This window comes from Zingiber officinale, chromosome 1A (assembly GCF_018446385.1).
Source record: "Zingiber officinale cultivar Zhangliang chromosome 1A, Zo_v1.1, whole genome shotgun sequence".
Lineage (NCBI taxonomy): Eukaryota > Viridiplantae > Streptophyta > Magnoliopsida > Zingiberales > Zingiberaceae > Zingiber > Zingiber officinale.
In genome coordinates this window covers 165,096,457-165,122,625 of record NC_055987.1, presented here as the reverse complement: position 1 = coordinate 165,122,625, position 26,169 = coordinate 165,096,457, and the positions used below count along the sequence as shown (strand labels likewise).

General features: G+C 40.1%; 3 protein-coding genes across 3 annotated transcripts; 2 read left to right on the top strand and 1 right to left on the bottom strand.

The window, feature by feature from the left end:
* Positions 1–13,939: 13,939 nt before the first annotated feature.
* On the top strand, positions 13,940–15,842 carry LOC122038272. The gene has a single exon (XM_042597925.1). The coding sequence runs from the start codon at positions 14,048–14,050 to the stop codon at positions 14,879–14,881; it is 834 nt and encodes a 277-aa protein (XP_042453859.1). The 5' UTR covers positions 13,940–14,047; the 3' UTR covers positions 14,882–15,842.
* Positions 15,843–18,268: 2,426 nt separating this feature from the next.
* LOC122038273 (14-3-3 protein 6-like) lies at positions 18,269–22,146 on the top strand. Its single transcript, XM_042597926.1, has 4 exons — positions 18,269–18,830; positions 19,035–19,157; positions 21,608–21,724; positions 21,832–22,146. The coding sequence occupies exons 1-4, from the start codon at positions 18,351–18,353 to the stop codon at positions 21,886–21,888; spliced, it is 777 nt and encodes a 258-aa protein (XP_042453860.1). The 5' UTR covers positions 18,269–18,350; the 3' UTR covers positions 21,889–22,146.
* Positions 22,147–22,944: 798 nt separating this feature from the next.
* LOC122012061 (exocyst complex component SEC15A-like) lies at positions 22,945–25,424 on the bottom strand. The gene is made up of 2 exons (XM_042568520.1): positions 25,020–25,424; positions 22,945–24,921 (listed from the first exon to the last, which is right to left on the bottom strand). The coding sequence occupies exons 1-2, from the start codon at positions 25,422–25,424 to the stop codon at positions 22,951–22,953; spliced, it is 2,376 nt and encodes a 791-aa protein (XP_042424454.1). The 3' UTR covers positions 22,945–22,950.
* Between the last annotated feature and the right edge of the window lie 745 nt (positions 25,425–26,169).

Below are 26,169 nucleotides of genomic sequence, written 5' to 3'. Positions count from 1 at the left end.
TATCGGAATGGAAACATGTCTTCTTGGAACCCCATAATGTTGAGTAATCGACTCTTCATTCTATCATCAACATCTACCATATACAAATGAGATTTCAATGGATTATCCCTCAATCCTGCCTCATTTCAAAATTGTTTCAAACAGTCTATCAACACCTTGGGAGGTTTCATCTTCCCGTGCGAACAACATCAAGTCATCAGCATAAACAAGGTGGGTGATACCAATCCCTTTGCACATAGGGTGGAAGTGAAAAGAGGGTAGCAAGGAAACATCATGCATTATTCTTGATAGTACCTCAATACATAAATCGAAAAGCATGAGTAATAGGAGGTCATCTTGCTTCAAGTCATGCTGTCCACTAAAAACTCCAAAAAAACCATCATTTAGCGATATAAAATAAGAGATTGTTATGACGTATTCTTTAATCGATCCTTGGTACTATTTGTAGGATCGATAAAAATTTAGATATCTTCACAATTACATGATATTGTCCACTTTGGGCCTAGACTCTCATGGTTTTGCTCTTGGGCTCTACCCAAAAAGCCTCATGCCAATGAAGATATCTTTTCTCTTATAAACCCATGATCTTTCCCATGTGTTTTCAATGTGGGACTATGTTTGCAACCTTGTAACCCCAACAATCTGTTGATGCAATCGACCCAAGTTTGATCGGTACGATCATGGTTTTGATGTGTATGTCAAAGAGTTTAAGTTAGACTTTCATATGTGTTTGATATGTGTGTTTGAGTCTTGCAGGACTTAGTGAAACACACATGAGGAGCTTGGTGCAACTAAGCTTGGGAAGCTCATCCTAGGGCTCGAATCCTTGAGTCGGTGGAGGATGGTGTGGAAGGCATCTGAGGGACCGCCGGACGAGGAGCAACGGAGTAGAGCCGAGGGAAGTGGACTTCAAGGCAACGTGAAGGATGGTACAGAGAGGAGTCGTGGGCTCGGGTGCATCTGAGGGACGAAGGCCGAGGAAGAGGACTTCAAGGGCGACTCCGGAGAGGATAAGTGTGTATGTGCAGTCTTAGCAGTCGACTGCGCAGTCGATTGACAGCGAACAGAAGCATTTTGTTCACTCAGCAAACAGCTACCTGTCGACTGCTAGTTTTAGTAGTCGACTGGTAAATGACCGTTGGCAGACCGTTGGTGCGGTAAAGTAGTCGTTGGCTACCTCCAACGGTAGCACCAGTCGACTGATGGTTTTGCCAGTCAATTGGTGTCGAGATGAGTTGATATGATGATCAACTCTCTCCTCTTATTTATAGGAAGCTTTGGGGCTTGAAGGAGACTACTGATTATTGTTGAATCACTCCTTGTCATTACCCAAAGCTTCCAAGCCTATTCTCTTTCTCCTAAACCTAAGTTCATCTTGTAAGAGGAAGAGAACCTTGTGAGAGGTTATACTCCACCGAGAAGGAGTAAGAACTAGCCAGAGATTGCCGGGGATTGATCCACCGAAGGATCCAGGGTTCGTCCACCTTAAGGACACGCCTTGGAGTAGGAGCAAGCAATCTCCGAACCACGTAAAGGATTTGTATTAGCATTTGTGCCTTCTTGCTTGTTCTTATTGTTTTTTGTTTAGTATATTCCGCCACGTACTAACACCTTGTAGAGAAGAAAGCACATTGGGGGTGACCTAGTTATCCAACCTCCCTTCAAGCCGGCCACCGATCCCCTACAAGTGGTATCAGAGCAAGGATGCTCTTCAACGGACTAATCGCCAAGAAGAGCACTTCATCAAAATGACTGGCTCAAATATTCATCCACCTAAATTCGAAGGAGACTTCTCTTGGTGGAAGAAGAAAATGGAGGCATTTTTCAATACCAATTTTGACATTATGCTAATCATGAAAAGTGGTTTTGAAGAGCCCAAGGATGAACACAATGAGACAATCGACATAACAAGATGGACCAAAAGGCAAAAAGAAGAGCATCTAGCAAATTTCAAGGCAATGCATCACCTACTACATGTTCTTCCACAACAAGAAGTAACAAGAATTGGAAACTATACAAGTGCCAAAGACTTGTGGGAAAAGCTAGTGGAGCTTCATGAAGGGACATCGGAAGCAAAATTGGCAAAAAGAGACCTCCTTCGAACTCAACTCAACAATATCAAGCTTGAGAAAGGAGAAAAGGTATCAATTTTACATTCTAGAATTAAGGAAATTATTAATGCACTAATAAGTGTAGGTGAGACACTTTCAAATCGAGATATGATGATGAAAGCCCTAAATGCTTTCCCTAGAACCACAATTTGGAGCTCCATTGTAGATTCATACTACATATCAAAGGACCTAAAGAAATCCTCTCTAGATGGACTCTTCTCAACAATGGAGCTTCATGAAACAAGAGCTGAAGGATTAGATAGAGAAGCTCATAGATCAAGAGGAGTATCCCTTGTGGCAAACAAGGGAAAGGGAAAGAAGAAGAAATCTTCATCTCCACCATCCTCCAACTCTGAAGAATCAAACACCTCAATGGATAGCGATCAAGAGGTATATATGGTAAGAAAAATGAGAAGAGCATTTAAAAGGTTTTTAACTAACAAATCTCATGTCAAGAAAAGCTCAAGAAGTAAAAGTAGAATAAGGAGGGTCATTTGCTACAATTGTCAAGGAGAAGGACACATAAGAGATTATTGTCCCCTCTTAAAGAAGAAGGAAGAGAAGAAGAAGTCAAAAGAAAAAGGGAAGAAAGTCAAAAACCTAAAAGCAACATGGGATGGTTCATCATCATCGGAGGAAGAAGAACACCATGTTTCCTATTTTGCTCTAATGAGAATTAATGATGTAGCCTCCACCTCATCCAAACAAGAAGAAGGAAGGAGCTCAAGTGAAGATGAAGAAGAGAGCTCAAGTGAAGGGGGAGGGCAAAATTCGGATTCAGACGTCTCGGTAAGTAAGGTATACAATTTTCCTCCTCATGTTTTAATTAAGATAATAAAAAGTACAAATGATGATTTGTTCAAGGCAAAAAGGAAAAATAAAACCTTGAAAAATGACATTTGCATGCTTAAAGAAAAATTAGAATCCATGTCTATTAGGGATGATGATATGCATGCTTCTTCTACTAATTCAAATGATTCAAGTATAGAAGAAGAAAATAAGGCTTTAAGGGAAAAGGTAGAATACCTTACAAATGCCCTTAGAAAATTTAAAATTGGATCCAAAACACTAAACATGATAATTGGGAGCCAAAGGGCAAGTTTTAAGAAAAATGGGTTAGGATACAATGAACCAAACAATAAAAAGATCTACCATTGTCTATTTGCTAGGGGCAATCAAAAACCAAGACCATAGATAGAAAATGGATCCCCAAGGAATATTTGATTAACCTAATTAGAAATAATTTATATTGGGTGCCAAAATCAATCCTCAAGGGTTAGAGGATTTTAGGTCAAGTCAACCATGGAAATCATAATTCAAATCCTTGATAAATGGTTGACTTGAGACCATAAAGGGGGAAAAATATTTGGTTAGCCTTGATAGAAATTCATAATCAAGAGGGCTAAGTAGAGGTTACCTTTATCTCACAATGACTTGCACTATTTTCTAACCATAAACGTGAGATGATAGGATGATACAAATAATTCACATATGCTTATGGCATTTTGATGAGTTATGAAATGTATTAATTTTTAGTGATCATAGGCCAACTATGGGGAAAGCAAATATTTAATTAATGGACGTCTTGCCGATAGATCATAGTTGGACATTTCAAATATTTTGAAAACAATTCTATGTGTTATTTATAGTGGATAGTTATTTTGAAACATATGAATTCAAAACTAAGGTTTAATTTGATACAAACTTGAGTGTTTTTCAAGGTGTTTGAGTTTTTATCAAAACTTCAAAAATATGATGAATTTTCATGGAAACATATTTCTCCTTGTTAAAGAACATTATAAGAAATATGTGTTCAAAATTTCATGATTTTTCTAATTTTCTAGAATTTTTTTATACATTTCTGAAGTTGACTTCAGAAGGCTGAAATTCAGCTTAGTAATGTGACAGTCGACTACAACAGATGGCAGTCGATTGGTACCTATTTTCCAGCATTGTCAAGCGTTGATTTTGGAAAATTTTAAGTCCACATTGATACCTTGGTATGTGTGCATGTTTGGTACAATTTTTTGATCATGTCAAAGGGGGAGAAATGGGAAGGTTTAAGTTAGAAACATAATTGAGTGCAAAACTTAAAAATTAAGGTTGAAGAGAGTATGTTAAGGGGGAGCTTGGGAATTATGCTTCATGTTTACATATTGCTTTTAATTTTCATGTTGTTATTAATGCCTAACTTAAACATATTGTCACACATCAAAAAGGGGGAGATTATTGATGCAATCGACCCAAGTTTGATCGGTACGATCATGATTTTGATGTGTGTGTCAAAGAGTTTAAGTTAGGCTTTCATATATGTTTGATATGTGTGTTTGAGTCTTGTAGAACTTGGTGAAACACACATGAGGAACTTGGTGCAACTAAACTTGGGAAGCTCATCCTAGGACTCGGATCCTTGAGTCGGTGAAGGATGGTGTGGAAGGCATCCGAGGGACTGCCGGACGAGGAGCAACGGAGTGGAGCCGAGGGAAGTAGACTTTAAGTCAACGTGAAGGATGACACGGAGAAGAGCCGCGGGCTCGGGTGCATCTGAGGGACGAAGGTCGAGGAAGAGAACTTCAAGGGCAACTCTGGAGATGATAAGTGTGTATGTGCAGTCTTAGCAGTCGACTGCGCAGTCGACTGGCAGCGAACAGAAGCATTCTGTTCTCTCATCAAACAGCTACCAGTCGACTGCTAGTTTTAGCAATCAACTGGTAAATGACCGTTGGCAGACCGTTGGTGCTGCAAAGTAGTTGTTAGCTACCTCCAACGGTAGCACCAGTCGACTGATGGTTTTGCGAGTCAATTGGTGCCGAGATGAGTTGATATGATGATCAACTCTCTCCTCTTATTTATAGGAAGCTTTATAGCTTGAAGGAGAGTACTGATTATTGTTGAATCACTCCTTGTCATTGCCCAAAGCTTCCAAGCCTACTCTCTTCCTCCTAAACCTAAGTTCATCTTGTAAGAGGAAGAGAACCTTGTGAGAGGTTGTACTCCACCGAGAAGGAGTAAGAACTAGCCGAAGATTGCCGAGGATTGATCCACCGAAGGATCAGGGGTTCGCCCAACTCAAGGACACGCCGTGGAGTAGGAGTAAGCAATCACCGAACCACGTAAAGGATTTGTGTTAGCATTTGTGTCTTCTTGCTTGTTCTTATTGTTTTTTGTTTAGTATATTCCACCACGCAATAACACCTTGTAGAGAAGAAAGCGCATTGGGGGTGACCTAACTATCCAACCTCCCTTCAAGCCGGCCACCGATCCCCTACACAACCCCCCCTCAAACAAAAGACCACAGACTTCCTACGTCCGATCCTCGACCCACCAGGTCTTCCTGCCCCTCGGTCCACCCGACCTACTAGGACTTCCTTGCCTAGCCGCAACTAGGACTTCTTACATGGTGTCCGATCCTCTTGATCCAAACATAGGAGCCTCCACTTTCTTTGTTCGAGGTCAATATTGTACCCACATGATTCAATCAGACCATAGCTCTTGTGCACAGTCAGCGATTAAATCTTCTGACAGTCTGGGCTCTAATACCAATTGTAGGATTTATAAGAATTTATATATCTCCATAATTGCATGATATTATCCACTTTGGGCCTAGACTCTCATGGTTTTGCTCTTGGGCTCTACCCAAAAGGTCTCATGCTAATGGAGATATCTTTTCTCTTATAAACCCATGATCTTTCCCATGTATTTTTAATATGGGACTATGTTTGCAACCTTGAAACCCCAACACTATTAGGGAAAACCAAAACCAATGAGTGTTGAACTAAGAAAATCTCAATCAACCATGTAAAAGACATTCTTCAAATCCATCTTAATTATACATCTTAGTGAGATTCTTTTACGGGTATACTTCCTTAGTAGTTCTTAGATTAGGTTGATGTTATCTCCTATAGAACACCATTGCACGAATGGTGCTTGTGCATGGTCCAACAAGTATCCAATAACTATGGCTAATCGGTCAGCTAATACCTTGGATATTATCTTATAAAAAAATATTACAACACGAGATCAGGTCACGGTCCTCAACTTTTGATGCACGATCCACCTTTGGTACTAGAAAGATCATAAAGTGGTTCCATTGTTTTAGTAACTCCCTTGAGTGAAAGAACTCTTGTACTATTATGATAAAGTCTGAAATAATTATGTCCCAAGAAGTTCATCCCATAACCATCCAAACCCGGTGCCTTGTCATTCCTAATGTCAAGAAGGGTTGCTCGAATTTCTTCCACTCCCATCGACCTACATAGATTCGTTGTTTGGTCATTGATTAGCTTTTTTTTGGGAAGTACCACATGTCGGGATCTTATGTATAAAAACAACACATAAACGTAGAAGAAAAATAGAGATTCCTTCAGAGATCCATGTAAATACAGTATACACGTTTTCTTTTCTACTCTATTCGATAGAATAGTAACCTTTGTTGCGTGAACCAGTACTCCCGATAATAACTTTGATTAGGAAGCAGATCTCAGCACGATCAACATATTCACGCCTCTACGGTATTCACACGAACATATTTTTCGTTCATCTCACAAACTCACTACTTGGAGAGGAAACAACCTTTGTTGTGCTAGCAACTACACAAGGTTGTTTTTAGCCAAGAGAAGAAGAGGAAGAAGAGCAAAAATCAAATGGATGATCATAACCCAAAAGGTTACTTCATTTATATAAGGATACTTCACCAAAAGATTACTTTACCAAAAAGGTTACTTCACCAAAAGGTTACTTTACCAAAAAGGTTACTTCACCAAAAGGTTACTTTACCAAAAAGATTACTTCACCTAAATGTTACTTTTACAAATGACTTTTGTATTCATCCAATAAATATAAGAGGTTTATACCTTTTGGTCTCCCTTTTCATTAATACTTCATTACTCTATTAATACACATTAATTTTCTTTAGTGGGTTAGATGTTAATATGTTGGATTAACCATTAACCCAACAAGTCATTAACCTAATAAGCCAATGAGTCTAATCTAATTCATTTGAGTCTAACTCAATGACTCAAATTCAGATTAAACTTAACCCTATAATCGTAGGGTCCATCATATTTTAGTCAAACTAAAATAAACTCATCTCCAAATTAACATGTTCTTTATATGTGACCCAATAGGTTCTTATAACGTTGGCAATGTCTCCAAATTAATATTTTAGATACATAAGCAATGAGTAATATCTAGCAATGCATCATTGCTACCCAAGTGATGAGAATGTTAAAATCCGACCTAACCTTTTTGTGACTATTATCTTGTATGACTTGATCCTTCTATCTTTGATATCTAGATTGATCCATGAGGTATAGATTATGTCATCCCCTTATCAATCTTTGTGTTTCTTAATCCTTAAGTAGACACACTCAATCAAATAAGCTGAATATCTTATATTGACTAATTTAAGCATGGTCATGCATTCTTATGTCCTACTTAATCAAGGGGTCCACAAATATCACTTTCATCATATGGAAGGGATAAATATCATTTACATCACTCACATCCCTCCACATAACTTATTACATACATAGTGATCAACTTTATAGTCTACCTTATTACAAGTGACATTTGACGATACCAAAATACACAACTCCTTATATAGAGAACCGTAGTAACTTCAGATTTAAGGACTATTCATACCAATAGTCACTATGAGAATATTTATGACACTCATATAATGATCTATGAAACATCTTATAACGTGTTAATTTAGTATATATTATCTAATATATACTCATATGTCAATGTGATATTTAATATCCCTGACTTGCGGGATTAAGTCATCAATTGGCCGATATGCTAGTCTCAATGCGTTAATATTATCTTTACATATTAATACTTGACTAGGAATAATTAAGAGTAGTATCTATATATATATACAAGCTTCTACTATCAATTCAACCAATTGATATGCTACAGACTAGAGTTTACTACCCTATGATATTATTATACTTACTCATCTAGCACAAATTTGAAGTAAATATAATAACTATTATATTTTATTAATGAAATATGATACAATACATCCTAAGTCAATCAACTTTTGATTGGTTCTTAGGGTTTACACTAACATCGCATTGTCGCACATATTGCACTATACTGAATGCCCAAGCAAAGAGTGAAAAAAATCCACATATTCATCCGCCACCCCTCTCAAACTTGTTGTTTGATTACCATTTATTTTGGTGAAGGTGATGATATCATTCCTTTTGTTGCTACACTTCATCACATTATAGAAAAATTTTGTGCTTTTATATGAACTTCTTAGGTAAACACTCTTCGCCCGTTATTGATAGAATTGCTTCTCTACCTTTGCAAGAAGAGTGGTTTACATTTGTATTTACCCATAGTCCGTAAGAATAGCCCCTCCCTCTAGAATTCCTTTTTGCATCTCCTCTAAATTTGACTTTTCTCTTTTCTCCTTTTCTGAGATATGCCCAAAATGATTCTTGTTCAGCTCCCTTAACCGACTTTTCAATCGGGTTAATTTTGTCTTGAGCACAAACTAAGCATTCCCTACAGCTGGAGCAACCCATGAATCCTCCACCACCTTCTTGAAATCCCCATGTAATGTCCACAAGTTGAGAAATTTGAAAGGCTGGTTCGTGGTTCTGTCTTTTACAAGGGTGGACCCTATGACACAAGAGTGATCTGAGAGACAACCATATGCCATGAACTCCGCATAAGCATCATAATTTATCATCAACCAATATGAATTAACCAAAACTCTATTCAATTTGGAAGAAACTATCCCATTGGTCTAAGTGATCGACATCCAATGGAGCGAAGATCCGCCAAACCGTACACCTAAGTAAATATTTGAAAATCTCTAGTTTCACGGTTTATAACTAGAGAACCCCTTTTTTTCATCAATTGATAAGATTGAATTAAAATCCCCATGATCATCCATGGCTCATAGATAATCTCACCAAGTTGTTGGGATATGCCTGATGTGGTTTGTACTTAACACATTTCGTAAAACATGCAACAGAAGCAAAAAATATGATAATAAAATTATTTCATTATAACACACACCACACATGTGCAGAATACAATCATGTAGACATAATCATAAAATAAAAGTTTAAGAATAATAATTATTCTAGGCATACTTTACAGATGATGCGTAGGGAAAAGAGCATCAACTTTAGCGACGTCCATGAATCTCATCTCTATTTGTATTCACGCTGAGTTCTTCAAAATTATTCCGATGAGTAACAAGGTTCATCTTTGATTGGTACTAGTCAAGCGTGGAGGCGATGTGATCCAAGAGAAGGAAGAAGGCACGAAAGCTTGAGGAAGAAAAACTTGTTCCTTAGCTTTTCGTGGATGACGACAGAGAGAGGAGAGGAGAGAGAGGGAGGATAGATTTTCAAAAACCTAAACTCACAAATAATGAATTGGTTATTAATTTCCTTCCTTTTGTATCAATATATAGGTTATTTGGATGAGTTGGATTAAAAAGTTTAAACTCGACTCAAATTTCTTAACCCAAATTTGGCCCAATAACCTCTTGATTTGGTTCACAAACAAATCAACTTAGTTTAAACCAAACCAATTTGGTTCAGTACTAAACAAAATAGGGTCTAACTCTTTCATAAGAGATGTGGCTCATCGAGCTTCCGTTTCGACAAATCATCTTCCATATTTGCCCTTCGTTTGGTTCAATGAAACAACTTATCTCTTGATTTGAAAATCAAAATTTTAAACTTGTTTTTATGTATTTTAGATACTCATAATGCATGTGACACAATAGGTTCAACTATTTAATTATAAATCGATCATGAGTAGCACATAGAAGTACATCATGATTACCAAAAAATCACAGTTGATTCAGAACTAGTTTTGAACCCTTCAACAACTACAAGGAGTCATGTCTTGTTCCTTTCACTCGTCTTATATCCACTTGGTTCAGAACATGATTGTCAGTACTCCATGGTAGTTTTGATATGATCAACCAAGTTAAGTTATGTGCTATGTATTTGATTCATGTGTCTAAGTGTGTAGGAGCTTAGAAACACAAGAAGTCAAGCGGAAGACGTAGCTAACAAGAAGGATGTCACGTAAAAGGAGTCGACGGATTCAGTGCATCCGAGGGATGAGGTGCTGCGGAAAAGTACACTGATAGATGATAAGGACATGTGTAACGTTCAAGGGATGAGAAGCCAGGAAGGAAGCCTGCTTGAGGAGAAGGCTTGTGTTAGGTTCGGGTGAGCGCAACTCTGGATAATCGGACCATCACCTTAAGAAGACTTCTCTGGTCTACCTTGTGGAAGGCGTCTTCTATGGGTTGGAAGGCGCCTTCAATGCTTCATGGAAGGCACCTTACAGCCTATGGAAGGTGCCTTCACTAGCCGTTACCCGAGGATAAAATTTTATCCTCGGCAGATAAAATCTATCTGAGGGAAAGTGCCTTGGACCACTTTTAAGGAGCTTTTAAGCTGCAGATAACATTTTTCAAGGGTTATAAAATGACCCCTGGTGCTAGAAAATATATAAAAACTGAATTACAAATCCTGTATTCAATTTTCTAGTATTTTCTGAACCTAAAAAGAGTATAAGAGGCTTATCCACCTTCAACAAAGGACATTGACTAGTGGAGCTTTCTTTATCATTTTGGATTAATAATCACCTAAGTAACCAAGTAGATTGCTTTACCTCTTTTTCATTAGTTGTTCAGTTTTGTTAATATGTTTATTTTAGTTGTGCTAGCTTAATCAAATCAAAAGAACGAGAAAGGGTTATTTTTTTTAGGCAATTTACCCCCCTCTTGTCATCCCTTCCTGCGTTAATAATGATCTATGCGTCTGCCCCCACTAAACTATATAGGTATCCTGAGGTAGTTTTGATGTGGTCAACCTAGTTAAGTTGGATTCTGTATATGTTTGATGTCTTGTGTCTAAGTGTGCAGGAACTTAGGAGCACAAGAACTAGAGCGAAATACGCAGCTAGCGAGAAGGATGATACGGGAGAGAGTCAACAGGCTCGGTGCGTCCAAGGGACGAGGTGCTGTGGAAGAGTACGCTAGTGAACGAGAAGGAAGCGTGCAACGTTCCCGAGGGACGAGAAGCCGGAGTGAAAGCTTGCTCAAGGAGGTGGCCAGAAAATGAATTCGGGTGAGCCCTATTTCGGATGGCCAAAATCACTCAAGATAACGGAGCCGGAATGAAAGAGAAATCGGATAGTCAACACTATGTTGACTGTCCGGGTGCTTGGACCAAGTCCAGGCGCCTAGACCTTATGGTCAACCCAGGTGCGCCTGCCTCAAATGAGCGAGTTCAACACGGTCCACACACCCTAACCAAGATGAAATTATCCTTTCTGCACCATTGTGACATGGATAAAGTTGTATCCACACCTAGGTGCCCAGAACCCTTCTAGGCACCCAGAGCTGCCACGTCAGCAAAGGGTTAGATTCTACCAGCAGACTATAAATAGAGCCCTGATCTCAGTAGTTCAGATAATCACCAAGTGACATCCTATGTGGATGATCAATTTTTAAAATGTGTAGATAGAAATACATAATCCCTTAGTTTAGGGCAAAACTAATATCTACATCTTACTAGGACTATAAGTTGACTTGTATGTGTTTTAATACATAATAGATACAAGTGAGATATTAGAAGGATGAACAAAACCCAAGATGTTTATTTAATGCATCTTTTTGAGTTCTAGTTTTATCAAAACACATAATTTGTGTGTTATCCAATCATGGGGGAAAGCAAATGTACAAGTCATGTGCATTTAGCCCAAAGATCGTGATTGTAAATTTAGTTTTGCAAATGATTTTAAACATATATTGAAAAATCTTGGTGAAGGATATCTTTTGATAGGAATCACCATTGGATAGTTAAATACTAACTTGGAAGAACATTGAAGTTTTCAAGAGTTTCTAACTTTGTATCAATCTTTGAAAATAGGACGTATTTTCTTAGAAAACTATTTTTCCATGATAGATTATGCCTTATATAATATCTACATAAATTTTCATGATTTTATAAAATTTTTAGGATATTTCTAAAATTAAGTTAAAATTGAATTTCAAAAATTAGAAATGAGAATCGATTATAGCAATCAATTACCCAACCCTAATTGATTAGGTCAATTGATTAAGGTGAATTCCTATGAGTACAGTGGCTCATAGAATCAATTACTATGATCGATTAAAGGTCTTAATCGATTAGAACAATCGATTAACACTTAGTAATCGATTAAATCCCAACTTTAATCAATTAAGGCTGATCTTAAGTGATTAAGAGCTTTGTTTAAGGGATTAAGGCCCTTATTTTAGCTTAAATAAGTTTATTTAAGTTGATTAAGCCATGTTTAGTCATGTTAACCATTCTTAACCCTAAAAAATTTAATTATGAACATTTAAGGATAGTTTTCTTATTAAAACAAGAAAGGATTGGTTAAAAGAGACTAAGTTGGAGTTTAGGATAAGGTTTAGTTTCAAAGTTAAATTTTGAACCTCAAAACTTTAAATTGTGGACTTTCTAAAGGTTTAGAAAATCCAAGTCATTGTTGATGCAATGATAGAAGTTTAGAGCATGTTTTGAGGGGGGAGCTACTCCTTAAAAACATGGTTTGCATTTTATTTGTAAACAATGAAATAATTGAAGGTTGGAAAACTTTTTTGTTATGAATACTCAAGGTTGAGCATGGGAGACAATGGAAGATTAAAAATCTTCATTGTCATTAATGATTAATGCTCAAGGGTGAGCATTAAACACAATGAAGGGTATGAGACCTTCATAGTAATGTTGTGAATAACAAATGAGGTTGTGAAAAATATGAGATACCTCTTAAGAAGAAGAGTTTTTGATATGTGTCAAAGGGGGAGAATGTAGAGTTTAAGTTAGGAAAATTCTCTATGTTCATAGGGGAAAATTATGAAATCTTTATGTTAAGGGGGAGAATGGAAGAAACCCTCATTCATGCTTTGACATGAAGAAGAAGTTGAAGCTCTGGAATTAGCCTAACTTAAACGCATTGTCAAACATCAAAAGGGGGAGATTGATAGTATAATTTTCCTATGTCAAGGTTGACCAGGCTGACTAAGCTTGAATTGACTCAAGCTTTCACTATCTTAAGCTATGGGCTATGAGTATCACTATCTTAAGTTACCTTTCACTATTTTTTTTTCTACTATGAATCTAAGTGTTTTTTTCTTTTTCACTGCCCTTGGCCCCCGGACAACCACTTGGGTACCTCTATTTTTCTACTATGAATCTAAGTGTTTTTTTCTTTTTCACTGCCCTTGGCCCCCCGGGCAACCACTTGGGTACCTCTTAACAGGACTTCGTCATTAAAGGAGTGTATATTATTATTATTATTATTATTATTATTATTATTATTATTATTATTGAGGTATCCAGTGTATAATCAGCAAATTAATTGCAATGGGAAGCTTATTTGATGAATTATAAATTTTTAATGGACATTTTTTTTGCGACACCAAAAAATCAAAGAACTAAAAGCAATTGTAATTACTTAATTTTCATCGTAATTAGTGTATATTTTATTCGTTTTAACATAGCCCATTCAATTTATATTGGTATTCTTTATTATTTTTTTAATTATTATTTTAATATATATAAGAAATATCTAGAATTTGAAATCTCGCACAGAAAAACCACGTCACGTGCGAGCGCCAAACCATACCTTCCCTCTTCACCGTGTCGCCGACTGCACCGCCGCCACCGCCACCTTCCCACGCCCTGCCTCCTCCATCTCGACCGGACCGGTCCGGTCTAATCACCTAATCGAGTCGGATCGGACCCCCTCCACCACCGACCCACCCAATCCTTATCCCCACCACCGCCACCACCACTCAACCACCTGGCCACGCCACCACCCACCCCCGTCGCCCCGTTCCCCCAAACGCAAACCCTAATTTGTCCTTCGCATCTGCCTTCCCGTACCAAAAACCCATGGCTGCCGCAGCCGGATCGCTGGAGCGATGGGCCGGCCCGCCGCTGCCTCGGTCGCGGAAGACCGTCCCGGGCCAGCCCTGGTCCGACCTCGAGACCGCCCACCTGATCGACGCCTACGAGGAGAGGTGGTACGCCCTGAAGCGCGGGCAGCTCAGGGCCCAGCAGTGGGAGGAAGTCGCCGCCGCCGTCGCCGCCAGATGCGGCCTCGAGGAACCCTCCAAGACCGGCACCCAGTGTCGCCACAAGATCGAGAAGCTTCGAAAGCGGTACCGCGCGGAGCGGCAACGCCCCGTCGCCTCTGCCTGGTCCTTCTTCGGCCGCATGGACCGCATGGAGGGCGGCCCCCTCCCTATCGCCGTACGCCCACCGGCTGCGGCTGGGCGTGCTCTGGACGTTCGCTCCACCGACGACGAAGACGAGGAAGAAGACGAGGAGGTTGAGAGAATTGAAAACAACGTTCGGAGTATTAATGGAATCCTTCGGGGGCCTCACCGGGGCCCTTCTAGGATTTCCAGGAATCACGTTCCTCCCAAAAGGAGACATTTTGAGGTGGAAGAAGAGGAGGCAGATGAATCCAATGAGGAAGATTCAGAGGGTGAAGCTCTAGGCAGTGGCAAAAAGATCATGTCGCATCTGTCTGCTGTTGTGAGAGGGTTCAGTGAGGGCTTGATGAGGATTGAGAAGCGAAGAATGGAATTGTTGAGGGAGCTAGAAAGAGACTGGATGGAGATGCAAAGGAAGCAGACCCATATGATAAGGGAGTCAGAACAGTGCCTCTTAGACATGATTGCTGATGCTTTCGCTTCTACCAAGAAAGCAAAGAAGTCATAGGATTGGAAGGGCACTAAACAAGGTCAAGCAAACTCACACACTAGCCCTTTGTTATTTACATCTCTGTTAACAATAATTAGATTTTGGATGCTGATGAGTCATATCATTGAGCCTTCATTTGTTAATTTATGCTCAAGAAGTTTTTTCACCATAGCCTCTTAATTTTCTTCTATACCAATCAATAGTTTGGAATTGTAGGGTTGAATAACAGTACACTATTGCTGTTAATTGCATCTCAGGGATTGAATTCATTTAGGAAGGCAAATTTCTTTCTTGTTCTAGGAAGGGGTAAACACTAGATTCTTGGAGAATAAAGCATAGATTGGTGAATTTTCGGTTGTGACATTTGAAAAAACAGATCTATTACTTCCTTTATAAACAGTACGGGTATCTATTGGCTGAAAGCTATCGCACTATTAAAACTATAAGGATTTCATTTGCCAAAGTTAGAGATGAGTTTTTCTCAAGTCTTAAATGGAGAAAGAGTTATGTTCTTTATGTGATGATATGAATGTCTTTTTCTATTTAAGCAATCAAAGTCTATCAGTTTCAAGTTTTCAATAGATTTGGGTTTCAACTCAATCTGTTTGCATGATATCACTAACCCAAAACTGACGCATCAACTTGAACTACTACTGCACAAGGGTATCATGGCGGAGAGTCTTAGACATTGGTATATTTTACATGTCATCTTTTCTCATGTCTTTTGCTCAGTACTCGAGGTTGGAGACATGAACTTACCTCTTCATTAAACTCTGTGTAAGATCTATTATTGCATCCAAATCTTATTGTTTATGCAAATGAAGAAGCATATTCCAATATAGATGATTGTTCCATCGATGTTTGCTCACACTTTTGTTGCATATGATCCAAAACATACTAAGACTTTGTATGGTACTTATATGTGGAGTGTATACATTGTGTAATACAAAGTTTAAATTATTCTAGTCAGCATTTGAATTGCTACATATGGAGGTTGTGCATTGTATACGGCATTAAATAATCCTAGGCCTATGGAAGTTTAAATTTTCTTCATATCATCTTGTGTCCAACTTGTTTGAATGATCCTTGTCCTGTTGGTTTGATACTAAATGGGAACCTTACTACAATCTTACCTAAACGGCCTATGAATGTATTTACTTTCTTCCTTTCCTAGGATGCACCTTTTGATCCCAGAATTTGGCTGAGAAAATTGCATTTTAACTGCAAATCTTGCATCTAAAATTTGTAATTTTTTTGTTCTCATTGTAATCAAGGTATGTATTTAGCCTAGAGTTCTCTTTTGTTAATCCCCTCTCTAAATTTTGATAAGTTATTTGATCCTTTTGATTCTCCTTTGTTCACTAGGGCCAGAATAAAGTTTTAATTGTCCCCTCTATACTATAAGCTTTTGTAATGCTCTTAGTACGCAGCACAGACGGTGGGCGTATGATATTTCTAACGTAATGATCAGAGGTCGATTCTCAGGAAATAATAACATGGGTTTATCTCACCATACGCCTAACGTCTGTGTATCTGTATTTATCTTCCTTTATATCCGTCGGGTTGTTATTGGGGGTGTTAATGTAGTGAATCTATAGTTAAAAAAAAAAAATTTATTTTTTATGATGATGTTAAATGATAACTCAGGGCCTTCTGTTTAAAGTAAAATATTTTAGACCCTCTCAGAAACTGTGTGCCAAATCATTGGTATTGAAAATATAAGAACTAGTGGATTTTTTTCCTTCTTCTGCTTTTTTTTTTTTTTTGCATGTAGTTTTTTATTTTTTTGGTATAACTTGTTCATTTTGTGTAAGAAGCATGACTAGGGGTGTAAACAAATCGAATCGAGTCGAATATGCTGAAAAATTTAAGGCTCGAATTCGGCTCGAAATAAGTATATTCGAGCTCGATTCGAAGCTCGAAAAATTTAAAATATTTTGTTCGAGTTCGGTTCGAATTAGGGTTCGAGTTCGAATTCGGCTCGAAATATTCAAACATGTTCGCGAACTATTCGAATTATTACTCGAAAATAGGTTCGAAAGGCTCGAAATTTATTTATTTAATATATATTTAACTTATATTAATAAATATTAAGGCTCGTGAACGGCTCGCGAGCGGCTCGAACAATATAATTTGGGCTCGAGTTCGGCTCGAAAAAAAGTTCGAACATGTTCGAGTTCGACTCGAATTTGATAAATTCGAATATGAATCGAATATTTTTCGAGTCGGCTCGAAAAGCTCGCGAGCCGGCTCGATTCGTTTGCAGCCCTAAGCATGACCCATGCCTAATTAATGGTCTTCAAAAGCGTCGACAAAAGGTTTATGCTTCTAAAATCAATAATATGAAGCAAAATTATTTATGAAGTTGCTTTCGTCTGCCGTTTGTTCCTTTTGGTCATTTATTAGCGCTCGTCGTTATTTTTGGAATTTGTCCACTGTCGAATTAAACACCCATGTGTCGCTTGGCCTTTTCGTCATTTACTATCATTTGCATTGGATCTGAAATTGATCAAATCTGTTTAAAATACACTTATGAGCCCCTTCTCATCTGTCACCGGTATTCCAAAATTGAATCACATGTGGTTAGTATTTCGTAGGAGCCGTTGTCCGCCTCTTTTCTCCGACACTGTAAGCATTGACGGATTAGTTACACTAGTTTAACTCATAAACGGAGAAGCTCGACGAGAAACAAAGCAAATAAATTAAGGTTTCGCCGTGTTCTATCACTTCAAATACATGGATTTCTATATTTTCCAATCATCTATTCACACTCAGACGCTAGTATAATTTGTTTGATTCTCGGCAAAATAGAGTGAACTTGCAGCAACGCCGACGTTGGAAACTTGCAGCCTCGTCGCGAATGGGAATTCGTGGGTTGAGGTCGTGGGAGTTTGCGGCAACGGTGACTGCACGTTCGTGGCCACCGTGATGCTGCGAGTTTGCGGCCGCTGCGGCCCTACAAGTTGGCAGCCTTATGGCGACACCATCGGACTTTACCCCACTAGGATTGGGAAAGGAGATAAGAGATTTTTCTCAGAGAAGACAAAATCTCATTCCACCTAATTTTTAATGGATGAAAAGATGGACGAAAATTAATGCGCGGACAAATTCTAAATCTGTTTTCTAGTTTTTTTTTATTAAAAAAATACAACTCTTAAGAGTAAAATTTTTAATTACTTAATTTTTTATTATCAGGTTTGTTGTTTAAGTTTATTAAAAATACTATCGCTTGTGAGTCCTTCGAACATATGTTAACCACCAAAAAAAACGAAGAAATTGAAAATGATGGAAAATTGAAATTAGGAATGTACTGAGACGATAATTTCTGGGTGCTCTTTGGGGTAACTGTTTTGGGTGGACTCTTGTGGACTAGGAACGGTGATAAATTGAGCTGCCAATCTCTAATTTCCATTTCTTCGCCTCCGCTGCGTACCCATTTACGGGGCCCAGATCCTATCCGGCAGGCGGCGGCGGCGAGGTTTCGTCGATGGCATCAGCGAGGGAGCAGAGTGTGTACCTGGCGAAGCTGGCAGAGCAGGCGGAGAGGTACGAGGAGATGGTAGAGTACATGGAAAAGGTTGCTAGATCGGTGCCGGCCGGGGAGGAGCTCACCGTGGAGGAGCGCAACCTCCTATCTGTTGCTTACAAGAACGTCATCGGCGCCCGCCGAGCCTCCTGGCGGATCGTCTCTTCCATCGAGCAGAAGGAGGAGGGCCGCGGCAACCATGACCACGTGGCTGCCATCCGCGCTTATCGAGGACGGATCGAGAACGAGCTCTCCAACATATGCGCTGGGATCCTCCGCCTTATCGAGGATCGGCTCATCCCGGCCGCCGCCACTGCGGATTCCAAGGTCTTTTACCTCAAGATGAAGGGCGACTACCACCGTTACCTCGCCGAGTTCAAGATCGGATCCGAGCGAAAGGATGCAGCCGAGGGCACTCTCTCAGCCTACAAGGCTGCTCAGGTCCACTCCGGTTCTCTGGATCTCGATCTGGTTCATTTAGTGCTCCTGTTGGTGCGATTTAGGGTTTCAGATTAAGTGCATGCTGCTAATAAAGACGATTTCCCCCTGCTTATTTTGTTTATTGACCTCTCATTTATTGCTATTAAACATTTAAGTTGTGTTCTGGGAATCTAGCGAAAAATAGCTGATCAGGAATTCCCTCAGGATATTGCATCGGCGGAGTTGGCATCTACTCATCCAATTAGGCTAGGACTGGCCTTGAACTTCTCAGTCTTCTACTACGAGATCTTGAACTCGCCGGACAAAGCTTGCTTTCTTGCGAAACAGGTGAGCCTATCCTGTTCTACTGGATCTTTTTCTTACTAGGTGCTCAGTCATGACAATACATCTGATGTTATAGTAATATACTGACTTTGAAGTGTAATTAGCTTGTCTAGTCTGGTTTGGTTAATTTCATGTGGTACCTATGGCAAAACAGCTTGTAGTCAACCACTCCAGCTAATTATTTTGTAAAATTTTCCAAGTATTATCCAATTTGAACTATTTTGATTAATCGTTTTGTGCAACTTCCTACTTGCTAGTTACTAGTGCACACTTTGCATATCATGGTGGTGTTGCCATCATGAGGTCCGGGATCAAATCCTCTTGGGGCAGACAATTGGCTAGCGCATGGTGGTGTTGCTATCATGAGGTCTACCCGTGATTTCCCTCTTCTATGTTGGCTTGGGGATGGGCTAGCGGAGGCGCTAGGGGCGAGCAAATCACCTTTTGCCATCACTAGTGCACCCTTTGCATATCCAGGACACCTGAATGGTGAACTTCCCTAATGCTACTCACAAGCAACATTCCAACCTTATAACAAATATGTTTGAAATTCATGTTCATTTGGTCGTTGGCATGATTTTTGACTTGTTCTAGGATCCAATTAAATCATCCACTGTTGTCGTCTAGCTTAGAACTGACATTCATTGTCTTGAACTTGAGCATCATAATCAAATCATATAGACACTTTAATTTGGTAAACTAGTGAGAATAAGCTAGCTTTTCAAGATCCTGCATATAGGCGACATGAAGGATGTGTTTGAATGGTGACCTTGGAAAAGTTGTTTAAATGATTGTGCATACATCTGTTGATATATACTCTCCAATTTGGATAAAGTTGACTTTGTCAGATTATGTTCTCCAATCTAACTAACTTGTGAGTTAGAATAGGACACTTTCGGTTTGATCACTATATTGGGTGGTCAAGTGATCTCAAGATATACAATCTCCATACTAACAGATAAAGTAGAGTGCCGAATAGTGTTTGTTTTTGGGTTCATGAACAAGTCAACTAAATAAAGAAACATAAGTCATCTTCCATGATTTATCATAGAATTGTTAAGGGAAGCATAGCCTTCTTGATTCTTGAAAGATCCATTTTGTAGGTATAGGCCCTCTATCCATATTTATTGTGTAATTGACTTGTTCATGATTTAGTTGGGAGTGTTTTGCAAAGTTATCTGATAGCTTAGCAACCATAGGGGGCCTCACTCATGGGACTTAATAAGTATGAGGTGGTTTATTCAGGGGACTCAAACTTGATGATGGTGGAATGTTTTCCCCTGTGTTGCAATGTAGAAGTGCTCCTAAACCTAGATCAGACTGACCAGTTCAACCAGTTAATTGGGAGGTGAAAACCAAATTAGTCTCATTATTTAAATGGAGTCCATCTAGAACCTAATTTTTGACCGGTTGATCTGAAAATTTGGTAATTAGCAGGGCCTCTGCTTCTTGCCTGGTATGGGTTTAAAAACATTGCTTGTAAGGTGAAGTTTTATGTTACTTTCGGCCTTCTTCGATATCCTTTGGTTAAAACCTTCTTTGTGTTAAGCTGTTAAAGTTGTTTTTCTTTTCAAATATCCCTTGAAAGGGAGGGGGAAGCATGAGGTTTGCATATTTGTTGTGGAGAAGGTCTTCCTGTAGCCCTTGCTATTCATTAAACTTGTCTTCCCTCTCTATCTTCAATTCAGTTGAAGTTGGTTCTTCAACTTGATTCTGGACTCTCAATTTTCACCTCTTTGAATCACCACTTGTCTAATTAGTATCACACGTAGCCCAATTTGGCAGGTCAAAGAGTTGTATTATGAAAAAAATTGGCATACTAGAATCTTGTTAAATTTTGGTTCTAACAGAACATCTAAAAGGTGAATAACTGGGTACCTTCTGCACCAATATTCCTTGTGTGACTAAATTGGATTATTGCACTTGTTGGTTGAACTAGATCACCAAATTCAGGGACTTGATCCAAGCTGCATCTGGATCAACTTTACACTGAAGGAAGACATGGTGTTGGTTTCCTAGTGAGCGATCCTTACCAACACTGAAGTCAGCTTAACTAGGTAAACAAAATTCAGCTTAATGTAAAAAAAATGATGATAAAATGCTAAGCGTGCGCATACTTAAGAAGGATCTCATTTTTAGTTGTGGTTCTCTCAACCTTATTATTGACATGGGACTTGGGAGCAGAGAGATTTGTTCAGCATGTTGTCAGCCTTCAAGTTCCTGTCTATGGGACATCCGTCAAATATTTGATCAGATGATTGAGTGGACAAAGCCCTATTTCTAACAGTGGTACAAGATGCCCCTTATTAATTTTCATTAGTGGATATGCCACCATCAGGAACTCTACTTGCAAAGAATCTCTCTCTCAAAGTTGCTGTGATCCATGTACATTTGATTTTGCATGAACTCTTATCGTCCATGAAGCATTAACTAACTATCTTGTCACATTTTAGGCTTTTGATGAGGCAATCGGAGAGCTGGATACGCTTGGAGAGGAATCATACAAAGACAGCACTCTGATCATGCAGCTTTTACGTGACAACCTTACCTTGTGGACCTCAGATATGCAGGTGTCCTAAACGTTTCTCCTAAAATTCTTGCCATTTTGCCATTGTTGATCCGTAAGCCTTGGCCTCTTCATGAATCTAATTCATGGCTACTTGTATTATATCTTTAGGATGATGGCATGGACATGGATGAAATCAAAGAAACAACCAAGCCTGACGATGAGTAATAGCAGCTGAGAAGATTTTTCTAGTGTGTGGTGCGTAAATTTAATGTCCACTGGCTTTTCTTGTCACTTTTATTTCTTCTGTTTTCTGTGTGGCTTGTATTTCTAAAATCCTCCTAGTGGTTATGTATGCCTGTTCTTAGTGTCCCAGAGAAGTTTGGATTTGGTGGGTGCTAAAAGTGTAAACTGTGCTCTTAAGTTCCTCTTATGGGATGTTATGGCATTCTATTTGTAATCTAAAAACTAACATTAGTTTCTTTATTTTTGGTATTGTTCAATTTGGCTCCGTACTCTCTCTCTCTCTCTCTCTCTCTCTCTCGGGAATTTAATCTCTTTCTTTTCTCATGGAATTTTCAAATCCGTTTCATCCACTGAAGGTGATTTTGAATTGATTTATTATATATTTATTAAAAAAAAATACCACAGACGAGTCATCCGATGGAATGGATTTGAAACTTTGTGGCAATTTGGTTTTCGTTTAATAGTAGTAGTTCACTCACTTTTGCAGTATATCTTTTATATGTGTGTAATGTTTCGAAGTATTTGACACTACAGTGATACTGTAACTAGGAGTAATTGGTCGACGTGATCGCTCATGTAGATGGTGAGGGACGCCGAGATCTGGAAGATTGGCCTTCTCGTCTTCGACATGGCCAGACGAGGACGATGCCATGAAGGAGGATTAATTATGGTTGTCGGCATGAAAGCGGAGGAACTAATTGGCCGTTTAAACGACCGAGGGTGAAAGCGGAGGATCAATTTCCAGAGCTTTGGCAATTCTATAATACATCTGAATTGTATCCTCAAGAAAGACAATTCTAAGCTCACATCAACGTCCTGCTCAATAACAATTTCTCGAGCTTTGGCATGATCTTATCACTAATCCTCTTGCAAAATGTACAAATAAATATAAAGAGATGATGGCAAGGAAGTTCCTTGGATCATCCTTCTGATACTCGTATAAATATCAAGTCTAGATTTCTTTGATAGAAACGAGAAAGATGTTAACTGAAGTAAAGTAACAAAAAGAAGCCAAGTTCTTACTGCATACTGAATGAATGATAGTTAACTGAAGTCTTTCAGTCTTCTCTTCAACATGTCCATGGACTTCTTTCGAGCATCTTGCTTCGCATTCCCTCTCGATAGACTTCCGAACAACCTATCCGGCGCATCCTTGAACTTTTCGCAGACGTTTGCAACTTTCTTGTAGTCCAGGGCTCCATAGTTTTTCTCCCTGATCACAGGATTCATGAAATTCTCAGGCTGATTGCTGAGCAGAAGGTTCACCAATTGCCTGGACTCTATCAAACAGTCTTTGAAGCTACGATCTTTGTTCAAATCGATCAAGCCGGAATTCTGAAAGCTTTCTTCTGCGAAAGATTCCAACACTCTTACATCATTACCAATGCCGACAACAGCACTAAGGGTGAACCTTTTCAGGTTATCACTAAGAAAAGCGACTACAATCGAGTCAGAAATATGGCTAAGAGCGCCAATTCCGATCTTATAAACAGCCTCCAAAGACAAAATTTGCTGAGCAGTGGATATCAGGTTGTCGAGAAACACGACGAGTTCGTTAGCATACTCATTCGGGTTCTCGGTCGAGTCATCAGCTATCCAATTGATATTGTTCAGCAATGCAAGATGATCATCCAACTTGGAATCGATCAAATGCATCAGTGCAGTGTAGGCAGCATTCTGCGATGCCTTGAATACAGCCTTAGCAGCCAACCCGGCATTCGGCCTCTTGACTAGCCGTAACGGAACGGAGCAAAGCCGGGCAGCCTGACAAAGAAACATGTCACAAGTGCACTCAAGAACAGCTATGTTCGCCGCAATTTGCATCGCCTGGGAAACGCCTATATTGCCTGTGTGAATCATGCTTAGCAGTGCCGCATTCAGCACTTCAATCATGAGCTTGTCTAAGTACTTCTTGACCACATCGTAGAAATTGATCGGGCCGCCGTAGGATAAGTAGCTGACAGAGTCCTCAATGAAGGAACGAACGATACGGCACGAATCTGGAACTGAAGAGGAGAACGGCGCGACGTAGGGGAAAGCCGGCACTGTGTCTGAGGACTGGAGCTGGAACGACAGCACGTTCATGTTGTACTCGTACTCTTTCTTGATCACCATCTGCTCGAAGTCATCGCTGGCCAATATGTCTCTGATTTGCTTCCGGCACTCGCTGATCAGGAGGTCATGGTACTTGTCCCTGCTGCTGTTGAGGACCTGAATCAGAGGCGCCGCCCTGTAGCCATGGCGGGACAGGGTGGCGCTGAGGAGAGTGACGAAGTCTTTGATGAGCAACAGGTGGCTGGTGGTATCCGTCCGCGAGAACTGATTCTCCAGCACCGCCGTCATCTTCCCGATCGCAGTCTCCCACAGGGTCTCCACCTGACTCTCCGACAGCAATTCCCCGGCGGTTCGAAGAACACGATTTTCGACGATGAAGAAGCCGGCGATCTGGGCGAAGAAGGGCTGGTGGGACTCGAGAAACGCTTGCGCCGACGAGATCTGCAAGTCCAAGTTCAGCTGCATCAGGCGGTTCTTGTAGTAATACTCGTGAAATTTCGCCTTGAAGCCGAGGCAAGTGTGGATGTGGTGCGCGCGATAAACCGGCGTCAGGTCGAACTCCAGCACCGAGTCATCATCGATGAGCTCGATGTCCAAAGAGTAGAGAGAGTCTCCGACGACGCCAAATCTGCTCTGTTCTATGGCTTCCCTTTGGCGAGACCGCTTCTCCTCCTCCCTTTGTCGAGCCGCGGAGGCCTGCCCGATCGCCAACTGCCCGATTTCCCTAGCCGCACTTCGTATATGAACGAGCCAGTCGTTGAACTCGCTGCAGACTTTCTTCTCGATGTGCTTTTTCAGCGTCGGTATCTGCTTCTCGATCACCTTCTTGAAGGCCCTGAGAGGGGTGTTCTGGATGTAGTCCTTCTCGATCAAGTCTAAGATTTTCACTGCGTGGTAGAACCTGCCGCTCGAGATGTGCATGTTGCAGGTCAAGCACAGCTTCGAAACCTGAATGCAAATCTATTGAAGTCGATCGATCGATCGATCGGTTAATAAACCAGTTTAAATCAAATCCTCCGACTGCCAAAGGAAAAGGATTTATTACGTTACGTACGTACCTTCAATGTCTTCATGGCTTCTGAGACGTTCTTCTTGATCGAGTACAGCTCGAGGAGCTCCTCGAGATTTAGAAGGGATCCGGTTGCCACTCCCTGTAACCGTAGGTTCTCATTGGAGAGCAAGCTCTTTAGCTCGTCGGCGTCGACTAAGACGCCGCGTAGCTCGTCGACGGCGACGATGAAGTCCTCGTAATGGAGCTTGCAGAGCTCTTCGATCTCGATTTCCTTTTTCTTGGCGAAGTTTCTGAGCTGGTGGACGAGGGTCTCGGGCTTGCCGCTCTCGAAGGCGTGCCTGACGGCGGGGCCCAAGTCTTCGCCATTGCCGATGGAGGTTGCGAGGACGACGTCGACGCCGCCTTCTACGTTTTCTATTGCGGGACGCCTCTTGGAGGGCGCGTGCAGCATCATCTTCTCAAAACCCTACGCCAAATGCATGCAAATCCTTGACCACCCGTGACAAAAATGGCGACGGAAATCCCTGAAACTCAGATTCAAAATGCAACCTTTTTCATTTTTCAAATCCAAGACGGAAAAGAAAAAGGTGAAATTTTTGTATGGTTATTGATGTATCTCAAAGAGGCTTTGAGGAGGAAACCTGGATCGCAGGAGATGTCGCGTTGAAGGAGGCGGAGAGGATCGCTGGAGGGCAGAGGAAGGAGAAGGATGAACAAGAAGAAGTATGATCCTTGAAGCGCAGCAATCGCTGCGCAGTTGAATCAGTCTTTCGTCAATTTTTCTGCCAAATGTCCAATTCCCCTTAAATCCAAGGCCCTGGTTTAAATTATATGTTATTTTTAAACAATTGTATTACGAGTTTCAATATTATCTATTTCGCATATTAATTTTCGTAATTCTAAAAACTCTTAATACATTCCCCCACCCTTTTTTCTATTAAATAATCACTTGAGTTTGCATTGGCATATCTCAAAATCTTTACACAAGCCTTTGCAAGATATTTGAAAACTCACCCTCCTATTAAGTTGAGGTCCAGGGCATAGATACATTATTTAAAAAAAAGGCTTTCACTTATACATTTCCAATGAAATTGACTTATCAATATACATTGATCATATCTGGAGGCTAGGGAGATGGTGCGTGCGTCAGTTCTGATGGTTGATTTGTTGATCGGTGGATGACTTCCTTAGATTAG

Bases quoted from the DNA above. Each gene is read 5' to 3' on its own strand.
- LOC122038272 (XM_042597925.1), top strand. From the start codon at position 14,048: ATGGCTGCCGCAGCCGGATCGCTGGAGCGATGGGCCGGCCCGCCGCTG.
- LOC122038273 (XM_042597926.1), top strand. From the start codon at position 18,351: ATGGCATCAGCGAGGGAGCAGAGTGTGTACCTGGCGAAGCTGGCAGAG. The intron at 18,831-19,034 runs GTCCACTCCGGT...GAATTCCCTCAG, and splicing joins CAGCCTACAAGGCTGCTCAG to GATATTGCATCGGCGGAGTT. The intron at 21,725-21,831 runs GTGTCCTAAACG...TTATATCTTTAG, and splicing joins TGTGGACCTCAGATATGCAG to GATGATGGCATGGACATGGA.
- LOC122012061 (XM_042568520.1), bottom strand. From the start codon at position 25,424: ATGCTGCACGCGCCCTCCAAGAGGCGTCCCGCAATAGAAAACGTAGAA. The intron at 24,922-25,019 runs GTACGTACGTAA...CGACTTCAATAG, and splicing joins AAGCCATGAAGACATTGAAG to ATTTGCATTCAGGTTTCGAA.